The 22,246-nt window shown below is 40.0% G+C and overlaps 1 protein-coding gene across 4 annotated transcripts in view; it reads left to right on the forward strand.

Moving 5' to 3' along the window:
- Window positions 1-22,246, forward strand: part of rnf130 (ring finger protein 130) — a 148,017-nt gene that overhangs the window by 34,938 nt on the left and 90,833 nt on the right. For all 4 annotated transcript variants that reach the window (XM_052015212.1, XM_052015216.1, XM_052015211.1 and 1 more), the window contains exon 2: window positions 2,147-2,394. In XM_052015212.1, coding sequence (XP_051871172.1) covers window positions 2,147-2,394 — 248 coding nt within the window. The remainder of the gene's footprint in view (window positions 1-2,146; window positions 2,395-22,246) is intronic.

Genomic DNA, 22,246 nt, shown 5'->3' on the forward strand with positions numbered 1-22,246 from the left:
TCCTGCAAGAGATCCCTGAACAATGACCACATCTCCATAGTACATTTCCCTTCAAAAATGTCATCCCAATTTATAAGTTCTCGCCTTATAGCCTCATAATTCACCTTCCCCCAATTAAATATCTTCCCATCCTCTTTGCTCCTATCCCTGTCCATGACAATGCTAAAGGTTATTGAGCAGTGGTCTCTGTCTCCCAGATGCTCACCCACAAATAGATCTGTCACCTGACCCGGTTCATTACATAAAACTAGATCTAATATGGCATCCCCTCTAGTCGGCCTGTCAACATACTGTGACAGGAATCCGTCCTGGACACACTTAACAAACTCTGCCCCGTCTAAACCTTTGGCAATAAGCAGGTGCCAATCAATATTTGGGAAGTTGGAGTCTCCCACGATAATAACCCTGTTATTTTTGCATCTTCCCAAAATCTGCCTCCCAATCCGCTCCTTAGTATCCCTGCTGCTACTAGGGGGCCTATAGAATACTCCCAGTAGAGTAACTGCCCCTTTCTTGTTCCTAACTTCCACCCATATTGACTCTAGAGAGTCAATCATGTTCACCAATTTCCAAAGAAAATACAAGGCTTGTGTTTATGTAACAGCATTTTCATCATATCTTTTCAAAAATTAATCTGTTGGCCTCTTGAATCTGGTCATGATCACAGAAAGCAGGATAAATCCAATCTGGTTAATTACCTCCTGATTAGTGCCGTTGGCAATGCTATCACGTAGCACTCACTTACCAATAATCTGCTCACAAATGCCCAGTTTAGGATTCATTGGACTACTTGGCTCCAGACACCACCGCAGATTTCGGTTGGAAATCCCACTGTTTCAAAAGACTCTGGCTGAGGGCAAATTAGATGCTCAAAAGGCAGGAAACATTTATAATGGGTTTTGCAGTACAAAAAAACGCATAGTTCTGGGATATATACTTACCAATCTGCATCTTGGGTGATATCAGACAATGTATATTTGCTGTTTGGAGAAGACATTTTGCAAGATCAGTTATAAGTATTAATTTGACCATATTCATTCACATGATCTGGATCTACCGTGGCTTGTCCTACCACGAGCAGTTTAAAGAAATTAGATCCATGTTATTTGGTGCTTAGAAGGATGAGGGATGATTTTGTTCTTGAAACATACAAGGTCCTGAGGAGACACAATAAGGTAGATGCTGAAATGTTTCCACTAGTGGGAGAAACTCATAAGGGGGACACAGTTATGAGATAAGATATTATTTATTAGTCACATGTACATCGAAACACAGTGAAATGAGTATTTTTGCCTTACTGAGAATGTGCTGGGGGGCAGCCCACAAGTGTCGCCACGCTTCCGGCACCAACATAACATGCCTACAACTCCTAACCTGTACATCTTTTGGAATGTGGGAGGAAACTGGAGCACCCGGAGGAAACCCATGCAGGCACAGGGAGAACGTACAAACTCCTTACAGACAGCAGCAGGAATTGAACGTGGGTCGCTGGCACTGTAGTAGCGTTATGCTAACCGCTACACTACTGTGCTGCCTAGATAAGGGGACGGTCCAAGATAAGGGGACAGTCCAAAATAAGGGGACGGTCACTTAACACTGAGGTGCAGAGGAATTTCTTCTCACAGAAAGTGATGAATCTCTGGAATTCTCTACCCTGCAAGATTGCAAGGCTAGATGTTTGGATTTAAAGAGGAGGTAGATAAATTTTTGAAAGATCAGGGAATTGATCTGGGAACAGGTACTGAAGAGGGGAAGAGGCAGATCAGCCATGATCATATTGAATATTGGGACAGGCTTGAGGGACCAATTGGCTTGCTCCTGCTATTTTTTTTTAAAATTGGGTAAATTCCCCAAGGTGGGATTCAAACTTGTGTCTCTCATTCAATAATTCAGATTGTGTAGAATACTGGACTTCTTTCTCTGCTGGGTTAGAGGGAATGTTAGGAATGCAATTACCCAGAGTTAAACAATATTTGAAATGTTATTGGACCCTGTGTCTTTTTATTTTTTTAAACACCAACTGATGTCTGAGGATAAAATGGGGGTAGGAAAGAAATAAGGGTAAAATACCCAATCCGAACAATTTTGAAACTTGAATCTGGTTCATCTCTCTGGAGATTAAGTGCATTATTTTTGTTTCTTTCAGGAACTGGTAACATAGTTGCCATCATGATTTCTGAACGAAGAGGTCGTGAGATTCTGAGCTATGTGGAAAGAAACCTCACTGTGTTGATGTCCATAACAGTTGGATCACCACATTCTCCGATTGTTAACCGTGGCTCTCTGGTCTTCGTTTCCATATCATTTATTGTACTGATGATCATTTCCCTGGCATGGCTGATCTTTTATTTCATCCAGAAATTCAGAAATGCAAACCTTCGTGGACGGAATCAGGTCAGTAACTTGCTATTTTAAATATTTAATTGTTTCAAATTTACAGAGACTCAATATGCTTCAAGTGTTACATGTGACTGTAGATTGGAAACTGAAAATAATTTTGTCAAATGTCTGTTGAGACTGAAATAAGGAGAATTGTAGATATTAAACATGGTATTTAATATTTACAGGAGTTTGATCATTTGCAGAACTAGCCAAGTGCAAGTGTAGAGAACTGAACATTGGTGGAAGATGTATAGGTTGTAATTAAAGAGTGAATGGAATGGGGGACCTGAAAAAGGGAAAAAGGCGAAACAGACTGAATATTTCACAACTTTTGAAGCATATTTATCAGAAGCAATGGATTACACACAATGAAGGTTGTTTGAAGAAAAAATAGCTTTTAAAGGCATGCTGGAAAAGTTGCTTGCCTGAAGTTGAATAAAGGAAAACAAGAAAGAAAAGTACAGTTGATACTTGAGGAATATAGGAAGATGGGGGAGATTTCACATATTGGTTATACTTTAAAGTTGTAAATTGCTGAGTTGAGTTTATCTGTTTAGTTCTCCAATGTTGTATTGTATCCCTGATCACTTTTTAACTCCAGGGACTAAATTCCTGAAGTCATTTGCAAGTCTCTCTCAATCTTGTAGCTATTTTTAAAAAAATTAATTAACCTTATTGATATGCAATGTCTTTCAACAATTTAATTCTGTCATATTAAGTAATAAAAATGAATAAGTAAAACGTGAATATTCAAAGTAACAAAGGACAGAAGCAAAGAACCCAGTTTAAATTAGAAGTTGTAAATTTTCAATAAATATTTGGAGCTTGTTTAGTCAGTGATAAATATTTGAAATAATCTGGTGTTAAGGTTTGCGAAGCAAAAGGGATTTTGAAATTGCAGGTGGATATTGATATGTAGAGAGACACTGACAAAGAGCTTGGATAAACGAAATGCATTTTGAATCTTGGACTTTTTCCAGAGATGACAAAAGAGCCTTGGAGATTAATTGCTTGTTCCTAGGTATAAAATCTCGTAATGCTTCGAGTAGCAAGAGAAAATAGTTTACAATTGAGCAACTGAGACCTCCATCTTGAAGGAAATGCGCAATTCTTTAAAAGTGTGAATGCTTCTAAGCAGTACAGCAACAGCTCACACTTATCTGACACTTTTGATATTGTAACGTCCACTGAAAGTGCTTTTACGGATGCGTCAATAGACAAGCCACTTGTTCAAAGAAAAGGCTTCTTTTTTCTCCTAAACTGGGATATATAACACACGAGTAAAGAAGTAATACTTTGCAATGAACAATGTTTGATCCACTGTTGACAAACTACATACAGTTTTGGGCACCCCATCATAGAAAGAACATAAAATCCATAGAAAGCATGTGGATGAGTCAATGTGAATGATACCTAGAACAACAGGAAGTGGGAAGAGATGAGCAAAAAGCAAACTGCTGGATGAACTCAGTGGGTCAGGTAGCATCTGTGGAGGCAAAGGGTTAGTTGATGTTTCGGGAGAGGTGTGGGTCTGGGGCTATTTCCATTGCAGCATTAAAGTTTTTAAAATTATGATCGGTTTTGATAGGTTGAATGACTATTTTCTCTCACGAGGATCAATACCAAGAAATTATCAATTTATTATCCTCAGGGAGAGAGAGGAATGGGTTGAGGAGAAACTTCTTCTAAAAACAGTTGTTTGAGTATAGATTATTTTGATGCAGAAAGAGATTCAGGCATGGGTCCTAGGTGCTTATTAGGTAAAACAGTTAAACTGTTTAAATATTTAATGTAGTAGAGGATAATGGGGCCACAGGGAGAGTGTACAATAACATTAGGCTTGGTTTGCTACACTAGCAACACTTGATCTTGCATTTATGTAATGCTTAAACATAAAACGTTGCAGGAATTAAAAAGCTAATTCTAAAATGGATTTAAATGTTATTTTAAAAGAAAGATGGAGATAGGAAGGACAGAAATTCTTGAATTATGTAAATTCTATGCTCTGGAATTTATGAACAATGTGGTCGAAAGCACAGCTGCTAATGGTGAACAAAGACAGTGGAGTTAGTGGATGTGCAGGAAACCAGATTAGAAGGATCAAAAGAGCTCAGTTTATTTTAATTCAGAAAGTTAACAGCGATATTAAAGGTTGGTTCTGTCAACTACAAGAATTTTACTTGGAACTCCTGGAGGTAGCAACAAAGGTCATTGAGGAAAGGAATAATTGGTTAGTTGGAATAAAAACAAAAAATACTGGAAATATACAGTATATTAGAAGCAAGAGGGTAGTGAGGGAAAGAGTAGGTATTCAAGGGTCAACAGGGAAATCTATGTGTGGAACCAGTGGATATGAGTGTGGGTTCTAAATGAATAAGACCATAAAACATAGGAGCAGAATTAGGCCATTTGGCCCATCGAGTCTGCTCTGCCATTCGATTATGGCTGATTTATTTCTCCTTCTCAACCCTATTCTCCTGCCTTCTCCCTGTAACTTTTGACACCCTTACTAATCAAGAGCCTATCAACCTTCGCTTTAAATATACCCAGTGACTTGGCCTCCATAGCTGTCTGTGGCAATGAATTCCACAGATTCACCACACTAGCTAAAGAAATTCCTCCTCATCTCTGTTCTAAAGGGACGTCCTTCTATTCTGAGGCTGTGCCCTCTGGTCCTGGACTCTCCCACTACTGGAAACATCCTCTCTACGTCCACTCTATCCAGGCCTTTCAATATTCAGTAGGTTTCAATGAGATCTCCCTTCATCCTTCTAAACTCCAGTGAGTACAGGCCCAGAGCCTTCTCATACATTAACCCTTTCATTCCTGGGATCATTCTTGTAAACCTCCTTTGGACCCTCTCCAATGCCAGCACATCCTTAGCTATGGGGCCCAAAACTGCTCACAATACTCCAAATGTGGTCTGACCAATGCCTTATAAAGCCTCAGCATTACACGCTTCCTTTTATATTCTAGTCCTCTTGAAATGCTAACATTGCATTTGCCTTCCTTACTACCAACTCAACCTCCAAGTTAACCTTTGGGGACTCCTGCACTAGGACTCCCAAGTCCCTTTGCACCTCCGATTTCTAAATTCGCTCCCCATTTAGCATACTTCATTGGTATTCATGAGGAAGATGGACATGGAGGATGGAGAGTTAGAAAAGGGGTACATTGATATTCTGGAACATGTTTGCCTCAGGAGGAAGTGTTAGAGATTTGGCACACATTAAGGTGGATAAATATGCAGTGCCTGACTGGATCTATTCCAGGATGCAATTGGAGGCAAAGGAGGAGATTACTGTGGCTCCGATAGTGACTTTTACATCTTCATTAGCCTGGGATAATGTACCAGAAGACAGGAGGATAGCAAATGTTGTTTCCTTATTCAAAAAGGGCAATACGGGTTAGCCAGGAAACTACAGGCCTGTGAGCCTTGCATCAGTAGTAGGTAAGTTATTGGAAAAATTTGAAGGGAAAGCATTTTTGTTACATGGAAAGGCAGGGACTAATTAGGAGTTAGCATGGTTTTGTACTGCGGAAATCCTGTCTCACAAATCTGATTGAGGTTTTTTTTGAGGAAGTAACTAAGAAAATTGATGATGACGGTGGTAGACGTGGTATAAATTTTTTTTTAAATTTTATTTACAGCGTGGTAACAGGCCCTTCCGGCCCAACGAGTCAGCGCCGCCCATTTTATACCCCAAATTAACCTACCCGTACATCTTTAGAATGTGGGAGGAAACCAGAGCACCTGGCAGAAACCCACGCAGACACGGGAGAATGTACAAACTCCTTACAGACAGCGACAGGAATCGAACCCCAATCGCTGGTGCTGTAATAGCGTCGCGCTAACCGCTACGCTACCGTGCCAGCCTACTTGGACTGTAGCAAGGTCCCACGTGGTAGGCTGGTCCGGAAGATTAAGGCACAAGGGATCTGAGGTGTTGGCAAACTGGATCCAAAATTGACTTGGTGATAGGATGCAGAGGGTTATGGTAGATAGTTGCTTTTCTGACTGGAAGTCTATAATCAGTTGTGTACCACAGGGATTGGTGCTGGGACCTTTGTTTCTCATATAAATGACTTTGAGAATGTAGGTGGTCTTATTAGCAAGTTTGCTGACAATAGAAAAGTTGGTAGCGTTGTAGATAGCAAAGGATACAGAGGGACATGGATCAGCTAGAAAGTTGGGCATAGTGCTGGCAGATGAAATTAATTTAGACAAGTGTGAAGTAATGCATTTTGGGTCAAATACTGGCAAAATATATAAAGTAAATGGTAGGGACATCAGGACTGTTGATATACAGAGGGAAACTGGGGTGCAAGTTCATTTATAATAAACCAATAATCAATAATAAACCAATAGTTCCCTGAAAATGGTGACACAGGTGGATAGGGTAGTGAAGAAGGCATTTAGCCTGCTTGCCCTTGTAGGTCGAGGCATTGAGTTTCAGAATTGGGACATCATGTTGTAGCTGTACAAAACATTGGTTACACTCATAGTGTTATACAGCAGGTAACAGGCCCTTCGGCCCAACCTTACCATGCTGACCAAGAAGATGCCTACCTAAGCTATTTGCCTGCATTTGCTCCATATCCCTTGAAACCTTTCCTGTCCATATACCTGTCTAAATGTATCTTAAATGCCTCTACACATTCCCTGGCAGCTCGTTCCATATACCCACCACCCTCTGTGTGGAAAAACTTGCCCTGCAAGTTGCCTTTAAATTTTTCCCCTCTCACCTTAAACCTATGTCCTCTAGTTTTAGACTCCTCTACCCTGGGAAAAAGACTGTGACTATCTACCCTATATCCCATATCACTTCATAATCTTCCACAAAGTCACCCCTCAGCCTCCTTCACTCCAGGGAAAAAAGTTCCAGTTTATCCAGTCTCTCATTGTAACTCAAGCCCTCTAGTCCCAGCAATATTCTTTTAAATCTTTTTTGCTCCCTCTCTGGCTTAATCACATCCTTCCTATAGTGTGGCGACCAGAACTGCACACAATAACCAACTGTAACATAACGACCTAACTCTTGTATTCAGTGCCACAGCTGATGAAGGCAAGCAGGCTCAATGCCTTCTTCACTACCCTATCCACCTATGTCACCCTGGCTTATCCTTGCAGCCCTTACTAAATAAAGGCACAACATCAGCTATGCTCTGGTCTTCCGGAACCTTACCTGTGGCCAATGAAGATACAAAAATCTCTGTCAAGGCCCCATCATTTTCTTTCTTTGCTTCCCACAATGTCCTAGGGTTCACCTTGTTAGGTCCTGGGTATTCATCCACCTTTATGTGCCAAAGACCACCACCTTCATAGTGTCGATGTGTTTCAGGATGTCAGTGTTCTCTTCCCTGAACTCACTGTCTATTGTAAATACAAATGAGAAGTTTTCATTTAAGACCTCGCCATCCCCTGTGGCTCTACAAATTGATTACCACACTGATCCTTAGGGAGACCTAGTCTCTCCATAGTTCCCTTTTGCTCTTAATATACTTATAGAATCTTTTAAGGTTCTCTTTTATGTTATCTGCCAGGGATATCTCATGTTCTCTTTTTGCCGCCTTAAGTGTACTCCTACGTCCCTTATAGTTTTCAAGAGTATTGCTTGATCCCAGCTGTATAACTCTGACTCTTGCTAAAGGCCACACCCACCCCGGACATTCTCTCTTCTCCTTCCCATCGGGCAGAAGATCTGTGTGAACGGTATGCAAGACAAGTTTTTCACTGTACCTTGGGACATGTGACAATAATAAATCAAGTTACCACCAGGCTTAAGGACAGCTTCTATCCCGCCATTATAAGATTATTGAATGGTCCCCTAGTACAATAAGATGGACTCTTGACCTCACAATCTACCTCGTTATGACCTTGCGCCTTATTGTCTGCCTGCACTGCATTTTCTCTGTAACTGTAACACTTTATTCTGCACTCTGTTATTGTTTTTACCTTGTACTACCTCAATGCACTGTCGTAATGAATTGATCTGTGTGAACGGTATGCAAGACAAGTGTTTCACTGTACCTCGGGACGTGACAATACTACTTTTTTCTGACTAGAGCCTCAATATCTGTAGTTTTGATGAAGGGTCTCGAACCTGAAACTTAGCTCTGTTTCTCTACTTGGATGCTGCCTGATCTGCTGAGTGTTTCCGGTATCTTTTGTTTTTATTTCAGATTTCCAGCATCTGCAGTTTTTTGATTATCAATAGATTAGCGGGACTTGGTAATGGGTATATATGATAGCAGGGTTAAGTTGCACAGAAATACGTGGTGGAAGATGAGTAGTAAGCTTTGAAATAATCAACTCTGAAGGCATGAATACAGTTTGCACCTGTAGATTGGCTGAACTGAGATGAAAGTGACTAAAAGTGAAAGAAAGAAATCTTTGCAGTAAAGTCATTGGGTCAGTAGAGTTAATAAGAAAGCTAAGTTTGCAAGCAGTTGATGAAATCTTGAAATGAGTGTGGAGAGGGGGGGAAGGGATGCACAGGGTGGTTGAGTTAGTCAAGACCATGGAGTTTTCAGTTGGGCCTGAAGGCAGTGGCTTCAGATGTTCAAAATTTCTTTCAGATGTTTAACTGGTGGCAAATTTAGCTCATCAAAACCATCATGCAAGCTGTGTAACATTATAGATGCAATAGAGAGGTTAAGAGACTTTGAGCTAGGTGAATTTTTTTTTAATTACAAATGCTGTAAATCTAAACTAAAAACAGAAAGTGATTGGAATACTCAGACCTGAAATATTAACTCTTTTTCTTCCCTCATGCTGCCCGAGCATTTTCTGTTTTTTTTATTTTGAGTTGGAACTAGGAGTAGGCACAATACATACAGAAACAAAAGCCACATCAGCAGATTGCCAAGCAACATTTAGATGGGAGAGATCAAGGATTGGTCCTTAAAGGACTTTTGGGTAAAATTGTGATTGCAGGAGAATGTATTGCTGAATATTCTCTGGCTATGCTCTGTAAAATACGAAGTATTTATTAATATTTGCCAAGCTGAGCCATAGAAATGGAGCTAATGGAGCCTATCACTAAATCTAGTCAGCATTCACTCCTTGACAATATGCATTCATTGTTGGACTGCATCACAACAGCAGGCTGGGTTATTGCAAAGTGACCTATAGACCTGGTTGGCTGCACAGATTCCTTGCCCAGTCCTGAATCAGTTGAGAATGCCCCACTGACATTATGGAAACATAGAAAACCTACAGCACAATTCATGCCCTTCAGCCCACAAAGATGTGCCGAACATGTCTCTACCTTAGAAATTACTAGGCTTACGCATAGCCCTCCATGTACCTATCCAAAAGTCTTAAAAGACCCTATTGTATCGGCCTCCACCACCGTTTCCGGCAGCCCATTCCACGCATTCACCACTCTCTGAGTAAAAAAACTTACCCCTTGACATCTCCTCTGTACCTACTCCCCAGCACCTTAAACCTGTGTCCTCTTCTGGCAACCATTTCAGTCCTGGGGAAAAGCCTCTGACTACCTACCTGATCAATGCCTCTCATCATCTTATATACCTCTATCAGGTCCCCCCTCATCCTCTGTTGCTCCAAGGAGAAGAGGCCGAGTTCCCTCAACCTGCTTTCATAAGGCATGCTCTGCATTCCAGGCAGCATCCTTGTAAATCTCCTCTGCACCCTTTCTATGGCTTCCACATCCTTCCAGGTTGAAGCCTGGTGAGATGTTAATGAGGCCTGCATTGGAGTGGGTTGCAGAGTGCTTTCATACTTCCATACGGTTTCCTCTGTCAGTTTCTGGCTTGGTGATCTCAAGCATTATGGATGCTATGAGGAAAGATGTGCATCTGCTAGGTTGATACAGGATGTATGACACAAAAATAGGCCATTTGGCTCAACGCTGGTTTAAAAGGGTCTTCAAATAGAAATAAATCTGGGTTGGTGTGCATCTTCTCAAGCAGATTGCCCGTAGCAATCACCTTCGTAATCTACTCCTAATATGACTCAAAACTGGGAGCCTAGAAAGACGAATTGGTAGAAGAGTTCTTATGATGAATACCATTGTAGGAGAGTTGCACATCTACAGGTTTAGTACACACTGACCAGCTCCACAGTGAGACTCAGTACTCTGCTGTCCAATACGAGAGAGTAAGGGCTGAGGGCTGTTGGGTTGAGGAATCTGAATCCTACATATAGCTTGCCAGCTTGCTGAGAAGGTTATTACATGTCTTGGTCTTTTGTGTGTTATTGTACAGTCAAGGTCACTGCTGAGTAAACTAGACATGCTTCTTTCTTCAACCTCTGATCATTCAATGAGCAGGCACGGTAGCATAGTGGTTAGCATAATGCTTTACAGCGCCAGCGACCCTGGTTCAAATCCGGCCACTGTCTGTAAGGAGTTTGTACATTCTCCCCGTGTCTGTGTGGGTTTCCTCCGGGTGCTCCAGTTTCCTCCCACATTCCAAAGACGTACAAGTTAGGAAGTTATGGGCATGCTATGTTGGCTCCAGAAGCATGGCGACACTTGAGGGCTGCCCCCCAAAAATCACTACACAAAAGATGTATTTCACTGTGTGTTTCAATGTACATGTGACTAATAAAGATCTTAGATGATGTTTAGTTCTGTCTTAACGCTGGTGAGGCGAAGCTACAATACACTGTGGACCATAATATTAGTGCTGTCCACCTTTGCAATACCATCGCTTGGAGAAATCTTCAGTTTAGGAAAAGTCAATGCCTATGATACTCAGCAGATGTAATCTTCCATGATTGAATTGGTGGCAAGTGATCGGTGTACAGATCAAACAAGGTTGGGGCTAGAACAGATCCCTGGGCTAATGTGCTTCATTTTTCTCCAAGAACAAGCCTTCTCAACCATGTACAACCATGTGTGCCTTGAAATAGTTCAGTGACATCAGAGAGAACAATCAGTTCCATCTGTTACACTCTATCTCTGCAGCAATGAGGCAAAGACGGTTACTATTTTCAGGTTTTTCTGAAAATTTTTGATGAACATGGTTAGTGCAAGCTTTGGGCATGTCAGAAGCCTACATATCCAGTATTCAAGACTTTCTCCACTCTGAGTTTATTCATTAGAGAATTAGGGGTTCTAGGATGTTGAAAGTACAGAGAACTGTGTTATTCGATGGCAGCTTGATACCTAATTTAGGCCTTTAGAGGTTTTAGGAAACATTGACTCTTGACATCCACCAGATTTTTGATGGTCATCCTTTGCTGGGCCCCTTATAAGGAACTGAGCAAGTGGACCAAAATATTTCAGAAACTCTGGAAGGAGAAATGGGGAGCTATGTGGGAGGGAAGGGTTAGATAGAACAGGATAAAATGTCGGCACGACATTGTGGGCCGAAGGGCCTGTACTGTGCTCTAGTGTTCTATGATGTTATTACAGGGGGTAGTACCAGATTTGGTATTATGTAACACTTAGTCCAACTCTAGTTAGTACGTTGGTAGTGTCATCAAGTTAGTACTGGGGTTACATTAGCTACTTTCCAACTGGTTGGAACTATTAGAGTCTGAAGGATATTGTGAAAACCCACCAATGCATCCACTACTTCTCCGGCTACTTCCTTAAGTACACTGGAATGCAAACCATTGGGCCTTGGAGATCTCTCAGCCTTTCATACTTTCAGCTTCTCAAACACTATTTCCCTACTATTAATGATTTCATTTAGTTACTTCCTCTCAGAAGACCCTGTGTCCCCCAGTGTTTCTGAGAGGTTATTTTTATCCTCCTTTATGAAGAAGGAATCCAAGTACAAATTTAATTGGTCTGTCATTTATTTGTTCTCCATTGTAAATACCCTGGTTTCTGACTACGTGATCTGCATTTTTTTCATAAGTCTTCTTTTCCTTTCAAATGTACATAAGTTTTTGCAGTCATCTTTTTGTTCTTTGCCAGCTCACTTTTTCCTCCTTTCCTGAATTCTAAACTGCTCCCAATCCTTAGGTTTGCAAAATTTGCTCAATGTGTCTAGATCTGTCCTCAACACATGTTTGAAAGTATAAACATCAGGGTGGGTGTTAGGGTTGGGGTATCATTAACAATCTTTTAGATAACTGATAAACTCAAAGTTTACACCCACCAAAACATCTTTGTTGAAATAAAGATTGGATACTAAACATTCCCATATTGGACAGTTCTTGGCCTCACTGCAGGAAATAGGATTTAAAGTAGTACATTCAAAAGAGAAGGTTGCATCAGTCAAATTGAAATAGGTATGATTTTTGGATTGTAAAGAGAGTTCAGGGAAGACTTTGGCAACTTGCAAGATTGTATAGACAGAACTGAACTACATTCTGAGTGATCAACAGGATGAGTCCTGTCTAAAATCATCTGGGGATAAAAAGAATGAATGCTATTTAATGTTAAAGGATAGCTTTCAACAGAACTACAGGCAAAATCACTTGTATAGAGACGGGAAGCTTACTGTAACAGCTGTGTAGTGCACAGAATACAGAGATCGTATGAGTGTGCAATAGTTGTATTTTACATAATATCTTTGATAATTTCATATAACATAACACATTATTGATAGTATTTGTATTTACATTATTTTGTTTGTGTCTCTTGCTCGGTTTTAAAAAAGTTTTTCGAAGAATTCATGGTTGTGCTGCTCTGTGGGTCCCAACTTGTTTTACCCCACCTGAGAGGATTCAGGTTGAACTCGGCGAATAGATGCAAGAGAAAACTACCTACAGGAGTCTTTTCTATTTATTCTATTTAATTAATCCTGCTTCTATTTATTCTATTTAATTAATCCTGCTTCAACAAGCAGTTGTGTAATAAATAACATTTTTCATATAATTTGTTACTTATTACATCTAGGCTATATTGAGCATAAAGTTGTGTGTCTAATTTTCTGTGCCCTTATTTATGGAAAAACTATCTTATCCAGTAAATTAGTTAAGCGTCCAAAATATTAATATCAGAATTTTAATTAAAACTTCCAGAAAAATTTAGATTTTTGTCATCAAATTATGCAATATTTATTAACTTTCCTTGAAGCAGCATACTTCACCATTTATTTAATTTTCTTATTTTTCCACATTCTATTAAGTTTCTTGCCTCAGGCAGTGGACCAATAACTTGACCCCAGCCATCTACCATTGCTACATTTGAGTGGGTGTGTGAAAATGGCTCGGGTTAATGTTGTCTCTAATTTGCTTTAATATTCAGTAAACCTTTATCATGATGAAATGTTGAAAATGTGGAAGGATGTTGCAGTTTTGGCCTTATGGTTTAGGTTTGGTGTCTGAGTCTTCATAGCTTAGAATGTGTGGTTACTACCTGATATCTGGTTAATTTGCAAGTGAACTCTAGTTTTGAACTCGCATCTATATTTTAGCAAAATGGTTGTACCATATGACCTCCTGTGATCTTCATGAATAGCAGTGGTGGTGGGTTTGTTGGAAAGTGGTGGTGCCAGAGATTTGTGGGTTAGCAGCAACCTGTGGGACTGCTATTGTGCCAGAAGGAGGACTTCTACACCTCCTCGTTCACACGTTCATTCAACTGTATCCACACCAGCAAAGCCTGAATGGAGAAATAGATATGTTCAATCCTAAAGTCAACAGATTTTTTTAAGATAACATTATCAAGAGATATGAAGCAAAGGGTAAAGTAGGGTTAAGATTCAGATCACCTATGTTTTATAGAATGGCACAGTGAAGGAGTTTAAAGGACTCAGTGACCAGCTTCTTTCCTAATGTTTCTGTGTAAGCCCTTCGTCCTTTAGCTGCCAAACCGTTGGTGTGCTGTTGTTTGCACTTGTGCACTGCTGTCAAAATTATTTATAATTTTATTCAGTAGATGGAACTAAAAATAACAAAATTAAGCTGAAGTAAAATAATTATATACATATGTTAGCTGAAGCAGACATACTAAATCATCGAAGAGCAATAAACAGTCATCAGTTGACAGTTTTAATAGTCAGCCCGACTAAACATCGGTCACAAAGATTCTGATTCAGAGATTCAAACATTGATTTTCATCTCTGTTGGGGGGAAAAAACCCATCTCCTTGGCACACCAACACCAGAAATACAAATAAATACAGGAGCTCTTTTCATGAAGTTCAAGGTCACAACTCAACAGGCCAGAATTATATTGACAGTTTGCAAGGAAAATAGTTATGCTGCTGAAACTTCAGAAATCCTTTAATCATTGTGAGGGAGATGTGGATCTGCTCAAGTATATAATTAATACCCAAAGCTGACCAGACACAGCTAATCTGAACCTGAATCAACCTAAGGATTTTTCTCAGTGCCTGAACCCAACAAGTAGTAACGTCCTGCTGGGTTCTAGTCAGGAAGCCATGATCTAAATAAAATACAGAACCTTGGTGGATTTCTTTATAAAGAAACCGCCTAAACTACTCCAACATGAACCTGATGACTTAAAATATTTTTTTGTGATAGTAATCAAATCTAATTCTCTAGCATGTTAACAGGTCCCTTTAGGCTTGGATGGGGCAGCCAATGGGAAAGGATCATCAAAGTAAAACTGCAGATGCTGGAAGCCATAGAAAATGCTGGAAACACTTGGCTGGTCAGGCAGCATCTGTAGAAAGAGAAACAGAATTAAAGTTTAGGGTCCAGGATCCTTCATTAGATTCTCGTGAACAGGGAATGTAGCAAGAAAAAAAAATCCAGTTTCTAGCATTGCAAGTTGCATCAAAACTTTTATGTTTTTATGCTCCATACCCCACGCAGTAATGTCTAACATTCGATTAGCCTTCCTAATTATTTACTGTATCTTTGTGCTTAATGCTCTATGACAACCATACCCCTTAGATTTGCAACATTTTCTTGTCTCTCTATTTAAATAATTTGCTTTTTCATTCTTCGTTTGAAAGTAGATAATTATATTTCATCTGCCAACTTCTTGCCCACTCATTTAACCTATCCAAATCTATTTGCAGTCTCTTTTAGTCCTTACAACTGCTAATGTGCCAATTTTTGTATCATTGAAAAATTTGGCTGCAAATGCACTTGGTCCCTTCACCCAAATCAATAATGTAGAATGTTAGGAGTTGAGACCCTAGTTCTGATCCCTATGCTGCCCCACTGACTTTTGGTTGACAATCCAGATGATCCATTTAGCTTGATTCTTTGTTTTCTGTTAATTAGCCAACCCTCTCTCCATTCTTCCAACCCTGTATGCTCTTTATCTGGTGCAATAACCTCTTGAGTGGTACCTTACAGAATGCCTTCTGGAAAAGAAAACTTGCTGCATTTCGTTCCCTTTATCTGCCCTGTTTGTTACGTCCTCAAAGATCTCTAACAAATAAGTCAAATATGATTTCCTTTCATAAATGATGTTGACTCTGCAGATGATCAGAGTTATGTTTGCAAGGAAAACCCAGGACCCAGTTAGATTTCACAGTTGCTGTGATTTAACCTAAAAAGTTAAGAAATGCAATTTACTCCAAGTTAAATTGTTTTCCTATTGCACAGTGCTGAAGCAAACTGCTGTTGGATCAAATTTCAAGATAATAGAGTACAAAAACAAAGAGATGAAAATCAAAAACTGCAAATGCTGGAAATCTGAAAAAAAGATGTGGAAAGAGAAACAGTTAACATCTGATGGAGGGTCCTAGGCCTGAAACATTGACTGTTTGTCTTTCCACAAATGTTGCCTGATCTGCTGAGTGCTTCCAGCATTTTCTATTTTTATTTAAGCAAGAATGAGGAAGTTGGAATGAGCTTTAAATAAAACACTGATTCGGTCACAACTGGAATCCACCATTCATCAGTAAGGATGTGAAGGCCTCAGAGAGGGTTCAGAAAAAATTATTCAGAAGGTTCCATGGAAGAGGAACTTTTAAATTTTTTTGCATATAGGATGTAGGCATCGGTGGTAAGTTGACTTCTTGAATCGCTGCAGTGCTTCTGATGATGATATTCCCACCATGTTACAGGGTAGGGGATTCCAGGATCTTAAACAGAAATATACTCTCATGTTAGTTCAGCATATGACTTGGAGGGGAGCTATTATCAAGGTTTTAAGATTCTTTTTGAGTAACCCAAGAATTTGGTAAATTGGTTTATTATTGTCACATGTACCAAGATGCAGTGAAAAACTTGTCTTGTATGCAATCCATACAGATCAATTCATTACAACAGTGCATTGAGGTAGTACAAGGTAAAACTATAACAGAATGCAGAATAAAATGTTAAAGTTACCGAGAAAGTATAACGCAGGTAGACAGAATTGTTTTTTTTCGAGCAAAGATTAAGAGCACGTTTGATAAGGTGCTTAAAATCAAGAAGGGTCTACACTATGAATAAAGGGATGGAATCCCTTAGGTGGAGTATTTTAGTTATGAGGCGAGACTTTGTTTTCCTTGGTGCAGCAAAGGCTGAAGGGAACCTGATAGGGGTATACAAAATAATGAGTGGCATAGAGAGGGTAGATGGAAGGAAACTTTCATCCATAACAAAGGTGTCTAAAGCTAGAGGGCATAGGTTTAAGAAAAGGGTAAGAGGTTTAGAAGTGTTCTGAGGAAGACTTTGTCACCCAGAGAGTGGATGGAATCTGGAACACACTGACTGGGTGGGTGATAGAGGCAGGTACTCTCCCAACACTTAAGTACCAAAATGAAAACTTGGAAGCCCCAGTGTGTAGAAGGCTACAAACAAAATGCTGATAAATGGGAATCATAGAGATAAGTACTTGATGGTCAGCATCAGCGTGGTAGTCGAAGGGCCTGCCTATGCATTATGACTCTATAAAGAATGAAGGGCTACACATAAAGTGCTTAGGATTCAAACAAACTGGATTGCTGTCATAATATGCCAGCACAGAACTGATGGGTTGAATTATTGTCTTCTTTGCTGTTACATTTCTGTAATCCTTTGATTTCCTGCTTCTGAAGCCAATGTTCTCTAACTGACAAATTAAGTGCAATTTTCTATCTTGATTGATTTAATTATGTATATGTGTTTTAGTTTTGATTTGTCCATCACTATTTAAAATGATTAACAGTAAAAAAAATCAATGACAAATGCTATTTGAATCTCTGATGTCTTGTTAAAACTTTAATCGTTGGTGTGTTCCCACATGAATACATCTGCAAAAGTTTCCGCAATCTGTTTTAAAAGAAATTTTAAAAATTGAAATATTGAGTAGAATGTAGTTTTTAAATATCTATTCTAGTGCTTGTTTTTTGTCATTCTAGCTTAAAAGAACATACCATGAAAATTTTATATGGCATAAGTACATAATTCATAAATATTTTACATACTGAGACATTGCTGGTCCATGACTTGTTTATGGCCTCATGCTGAGGCCTTCTTAAATGACTCAGTCTAAAAAAAATTCAAACTATTATGATTATAGAGGTGATTTCACAGAAATGCACAGCTCATTAGCTCAGGTTTGCCGTGCTCCTTAGGTCACCTTCAGTCTGTCACCGTGCAGAATAACAGACAATCTTTGCAGTATGTTAGGGGCACTTTGTTCAACCGCGTAGAGTTTCAACTTGATGGATGTTATTGTGTTGCTAATGGTTCTGTCTTAGCTTTCAAGTATATATACTAATGTATTGTTAATTGCATAGTTGTTTATTTGCGAAGGCATCACCCAGTGAGTAGGTTGCCATGGCTACGAAGGAATAAAGAATTTTTAAGCAATTTGATGGTGATGGGAGAAGTAGGTATATTTCCTCCTTTTCTTTTTCCTTCTATCTTTTTTATCTCCCTTTCCTCTTCTTTCTCCCAAACCCACCACCATTGCGAGGTTTGAGTGGTTAGGTTTACAATACATATATGTGTATTGTATTCTGGCAGTACACTTTTTTTTAGGAATGTCAAGCTCCTGAAGATGGAGCAGAGGCTTCACCAGTTAGAATCACACCATACAATTCCATACTGTTGGTATAGTACCAGAAATGCTGAAGAGTGCTGAGAATCTGGACTTGTTCACCTTCAAGTAGAGAAGGTTAAGAGGGGATGTGGTAGAAGTGTTCAAAATATTTAGATAGATCGATAGAAAAAATATTGGAGAATGCTTCCATCCCCGGAAGCGTCACCAAACAGAGGGACATTGACCTAAGAGTGATTGGCAAAAGAACCAGCTCCTTGGGCTGTTGTTGTTGGTACTAGATGGAGTACAGTGCAGAAAAATGTGTGGTTATCCACTTTAGTAGTAGTGACTATTTTTTGGGAGGAAATTGGGCATGGTCAGGAAGAAGGAAGGGAGGTGTCTCACAGGTACCTTTGTGAAAAGTTTCATCATGCCACAGACACAGATGAGACGAGAAAATGGGATGGACTTCTTATAAAGGCCAGGCAAGAGGAACTATAGTCAGGATATCTGTGGGTTTGTAATGGATGTGTGTCACTCACCTATTCCCTGTAATGGAGGCTCTGATCCAGAAAGGGAAAGGAAGGGTCAAGATTGGGCCAAGTGAAAGTTAAAGCAGGGTGGAAATTGGCAGCAAAAGTAATGAAATTTTCGAGTTCTCTATAAGTGTAGAAAGCAACACCTATGTAGTCATTGGTGTATGGGAAAAAGAGTTGAGGGAATGGCTCAAGAAGGGCTGTTCCATGTATCACGCAAAAAAGGTTGGCATAGTTTCGGCCTTTTGAGCTACACCTTTGGGCCTTTTGGACTACATCTTTGATCTGGAGAATGTGAGTGGAGCTGAGGGTATAGTTGTTCAATGCGAAAACAACTTCAGCCATGCAGATGAGTTGTTGGTGAAGGGGGCCTGGTGGGGCCTCTGTTCAAGGAAGGAGTGAGGGCCTTCACACTTTCCTGGTATGGGATGGATGTTTACCAGGATTGTCCATCCATGGTGAAGATGAGACAGTTGGGTCCAGGAAGATGGAACCTGTTAAAATGGAATCCTTACAGGTGGCATCAGGGGTATCATGGAAGTAAGTGGAAAGGGACTGGTTTTTGGAAACTCTCCTCTTTCTTATAATAAAAAAGAGAAATGGAGCTAGTGGAGGAAAATTTTAACTTTTATGGAGCAAGAGCAGGCTGAAACAATGGGTCTGTTCATAGACTCCTACTTGTGGATTTTCACCAGAAGTAGGCTGTGCTTGATTGATATTCTATGACCTGGCGGTTGTGGAGGGAAGATCTCCTGAGGGAATGAGGTCTATGAATATGTGGGAAACAATGGCCTGATGTTCAATGATGAGGTTGTGGTTCAAAGAAGGTATGAGTATGGACATCAGTTCGTCAAACCACAACAGCACCAACCTTGTTGGTGGGTTTGATGATGAAATTGAGGTCACACACTCTTTGACATGGTTGACTACACAGTACTTGAGTGCCTCTCTGTTGTCCAACTGAGGAGAAATGCCCCTAAGATTATAGAATGCTACAGCACAGAAGAAGCCATTTAGTCTAAATTGCATGTGCCAGCTCTTTGAAAGGATTCTTGAATTCCCACTTTCCTGCTCTTTTTGTGTAGTCAGATAAAGAAATCAATTAAATTAATCAAGCTAACATATACTTCCTAAATTTAATATTTAGTGATACTTATCCAAGTGCTAATCAATTAATGCACAGGTTTTGTTTCCAAACATTTCCCTATCAATGTTCTCCATAACCTGCCACATTTATCCCTCTCCCCAGGTTTGACCAAAGATGTAACATTTTCAATCCTCCACTCCTTTTGTACTTATTCAAGAATGACTAGAAGGCTGTGACAGGATGCTGTCCCAGAGCTGCCTCAGCAGGTTGGGTTGCATCCCGTCCACTCAGGATGGTCAACTATCTGAGAATGCCAGACCTTCTAGTATATCCTGTTTATCTGTTTTAAGTTTGCTTATCACTCCTGTCTCCTCAACCACTACCACACTGTCAGCATTGTCTTCCTGAGCGAAGATTGTTTCAGGTTCTCACTTGTATCACAGCTGTGCCACCTGCCTCCAGAAGATCCCATTTTGGCCCTAAGCAGTTCGCCACCCCTGACTCCCCACCACTTATGTTAGACACAAATCTATTGTATTCGCCCTTTGCTCCCTTTTATAATAGCTTCTGCACTTTCTGTATGTAGCTTGGTGCTTTCTTGTATTATGAATTTTTCATTTGTCATGAGTTTCCTTTTATATCTCGAGTCATGCAGAGAGCGCCAACTTTGCATGCCTTGTCTTTCCTTGTCATGAGAATATTTACAGTCCGTACCCAGACCTTCTCCTCAAGTCTGGCACTGTTCAGTTATATTTCAGGACTTTTTCAATTTGCTGATTACACTGCTGCTTTTCCAATCTGCATTAGGATAATTGAAGTCACTGATTGTTGTGTATCTTTTGGTAATACAGCTGCAAATTTACTGGTGCTATCTCCTTTCCACTACTTAATGGCATTAATGAACACTCAGAAACATAATAGCTCCTTTATTTTTTTGCCACTGGAAGTAATGGACTTCACAGCTACATCATCCCTTCCCAGTGCCATTGCAGTTTATTTGATCAATATTGTCACTGCACAATTCACTTTTCTGCATTCATCCCTCTTATGTTTTTCTCATTCCCAATCTTCCCTCAATGTGTTGTAGCCATGAAATTTACATTCCATTCCTTGTTTCAACTAAATTTTTGATACTTCCATGATATTACAGTTCCTTGTGACAATATGCTGTCAGTTTTCAAGCCTTATTTACCATGCTACTGCTTGTAAGCACAAACAGTCAAAACTTTTTGACTGAGTTGTACTTTCTTCCTGTCTGATCCCTTTCGTTTTGGTATGACAGGAGTGCTGTAGATCCTCACAGCTATGTGTGAGTTTCTTTGTTTCTGTTAGGTTGCTTGATTCTACTGAGCCCCACCAGACTACATGAACATAGAACAAAGAACAGTACACCACAATTACAAGCCCTTCGGCCCGTGATGTCTGTGCCAACCATGACACCAAATTAAACTAGTTCCATCTATCAGCACTTAGTCTATGTCTCTCCTCTTCCTGCCTGTGCAAGTCTAAATGCCCAATAAACATTGCTGTTGTATCTGCTTCCACCACCTCTCCTGGCAGCACATTCCAGGCACCTACCACTCTTTGTGTAAAACAAAAACAAAATATGCTTTGTAAATTTCCTTTAAACTTTCCACTTCTCATCTTAAAGCTATGCGCTATAATATTTGATATTTCCACCCTGTGGAAAAAGACTTGACCATCTACCCTATCCATGCCTATGATAATTTTATAAACTTCTATCAGGTCACCCCCTCAACCTCTGATGCTCCAAAGAAAACAATCTCTCCTCGTAGCTAATTCTTTCTAATCCAGGCAACATCCTCTTGAACCTCTTCTGCACAGTCTCCAGAGTCTCCACATCCTCCCTATAATGTGTCGACCAAAACTACACAAAATACTCCAAGTGCGGCCTAACCAAAGTTTTATACAGCTGCAACATGACTTCCCAACTTTTATACTCAATACACTGACCATTGAAGGCAAGTGTGCTGTATTCCTTCTTTACAACCGTATTCCCTTTTGTTGCCTCTTTCAGGGAGCTATGGACACACTCCAAGATCCCTCGGTACACCAGTGCTTGTAAGGGTCCTGCCACTTACTGTATGCTTTCCTCTTACATTTGGCCTCCCAAAATGCAATACCTCACACTTGTCTGAATTAAATTCCATCGCCTATATCTGCAACTGATATTTTGCTGTATCCTTTGACAACCTTCCTCACTATCCACAACTCCACCAATTCTGTGTCATCTGCAAACTTGCTAATCAATCCACCTACGTTTTCATCCAAATCCTATATAATCACAAACAACCAGCACTACTCCCTGCGGAACACTGCTGGTCATAGACTTCCAGTCAGAATAACATCCCTCCACTACTACCCTTTGCCTTCTATAGCCAAGTCAATTTTGAATCCAATCTACCAAGTCATTGTGGA

The sequence above is a fragment of the Pristis pectinata genome, chromosome 4, assembly GCF_009764475.1.
Source record: "Pristis pectinata isolate sPriPec2 chromosome 4, sPriPec2.1.pri, whole genome shotgun sequence".
Lineage (NCBI taxonomy): Eukaryota > Metazoa > Chordata > Chondrichthyes > Rhinopristiformes > Pristidae > Pristis > Pristis pectinata.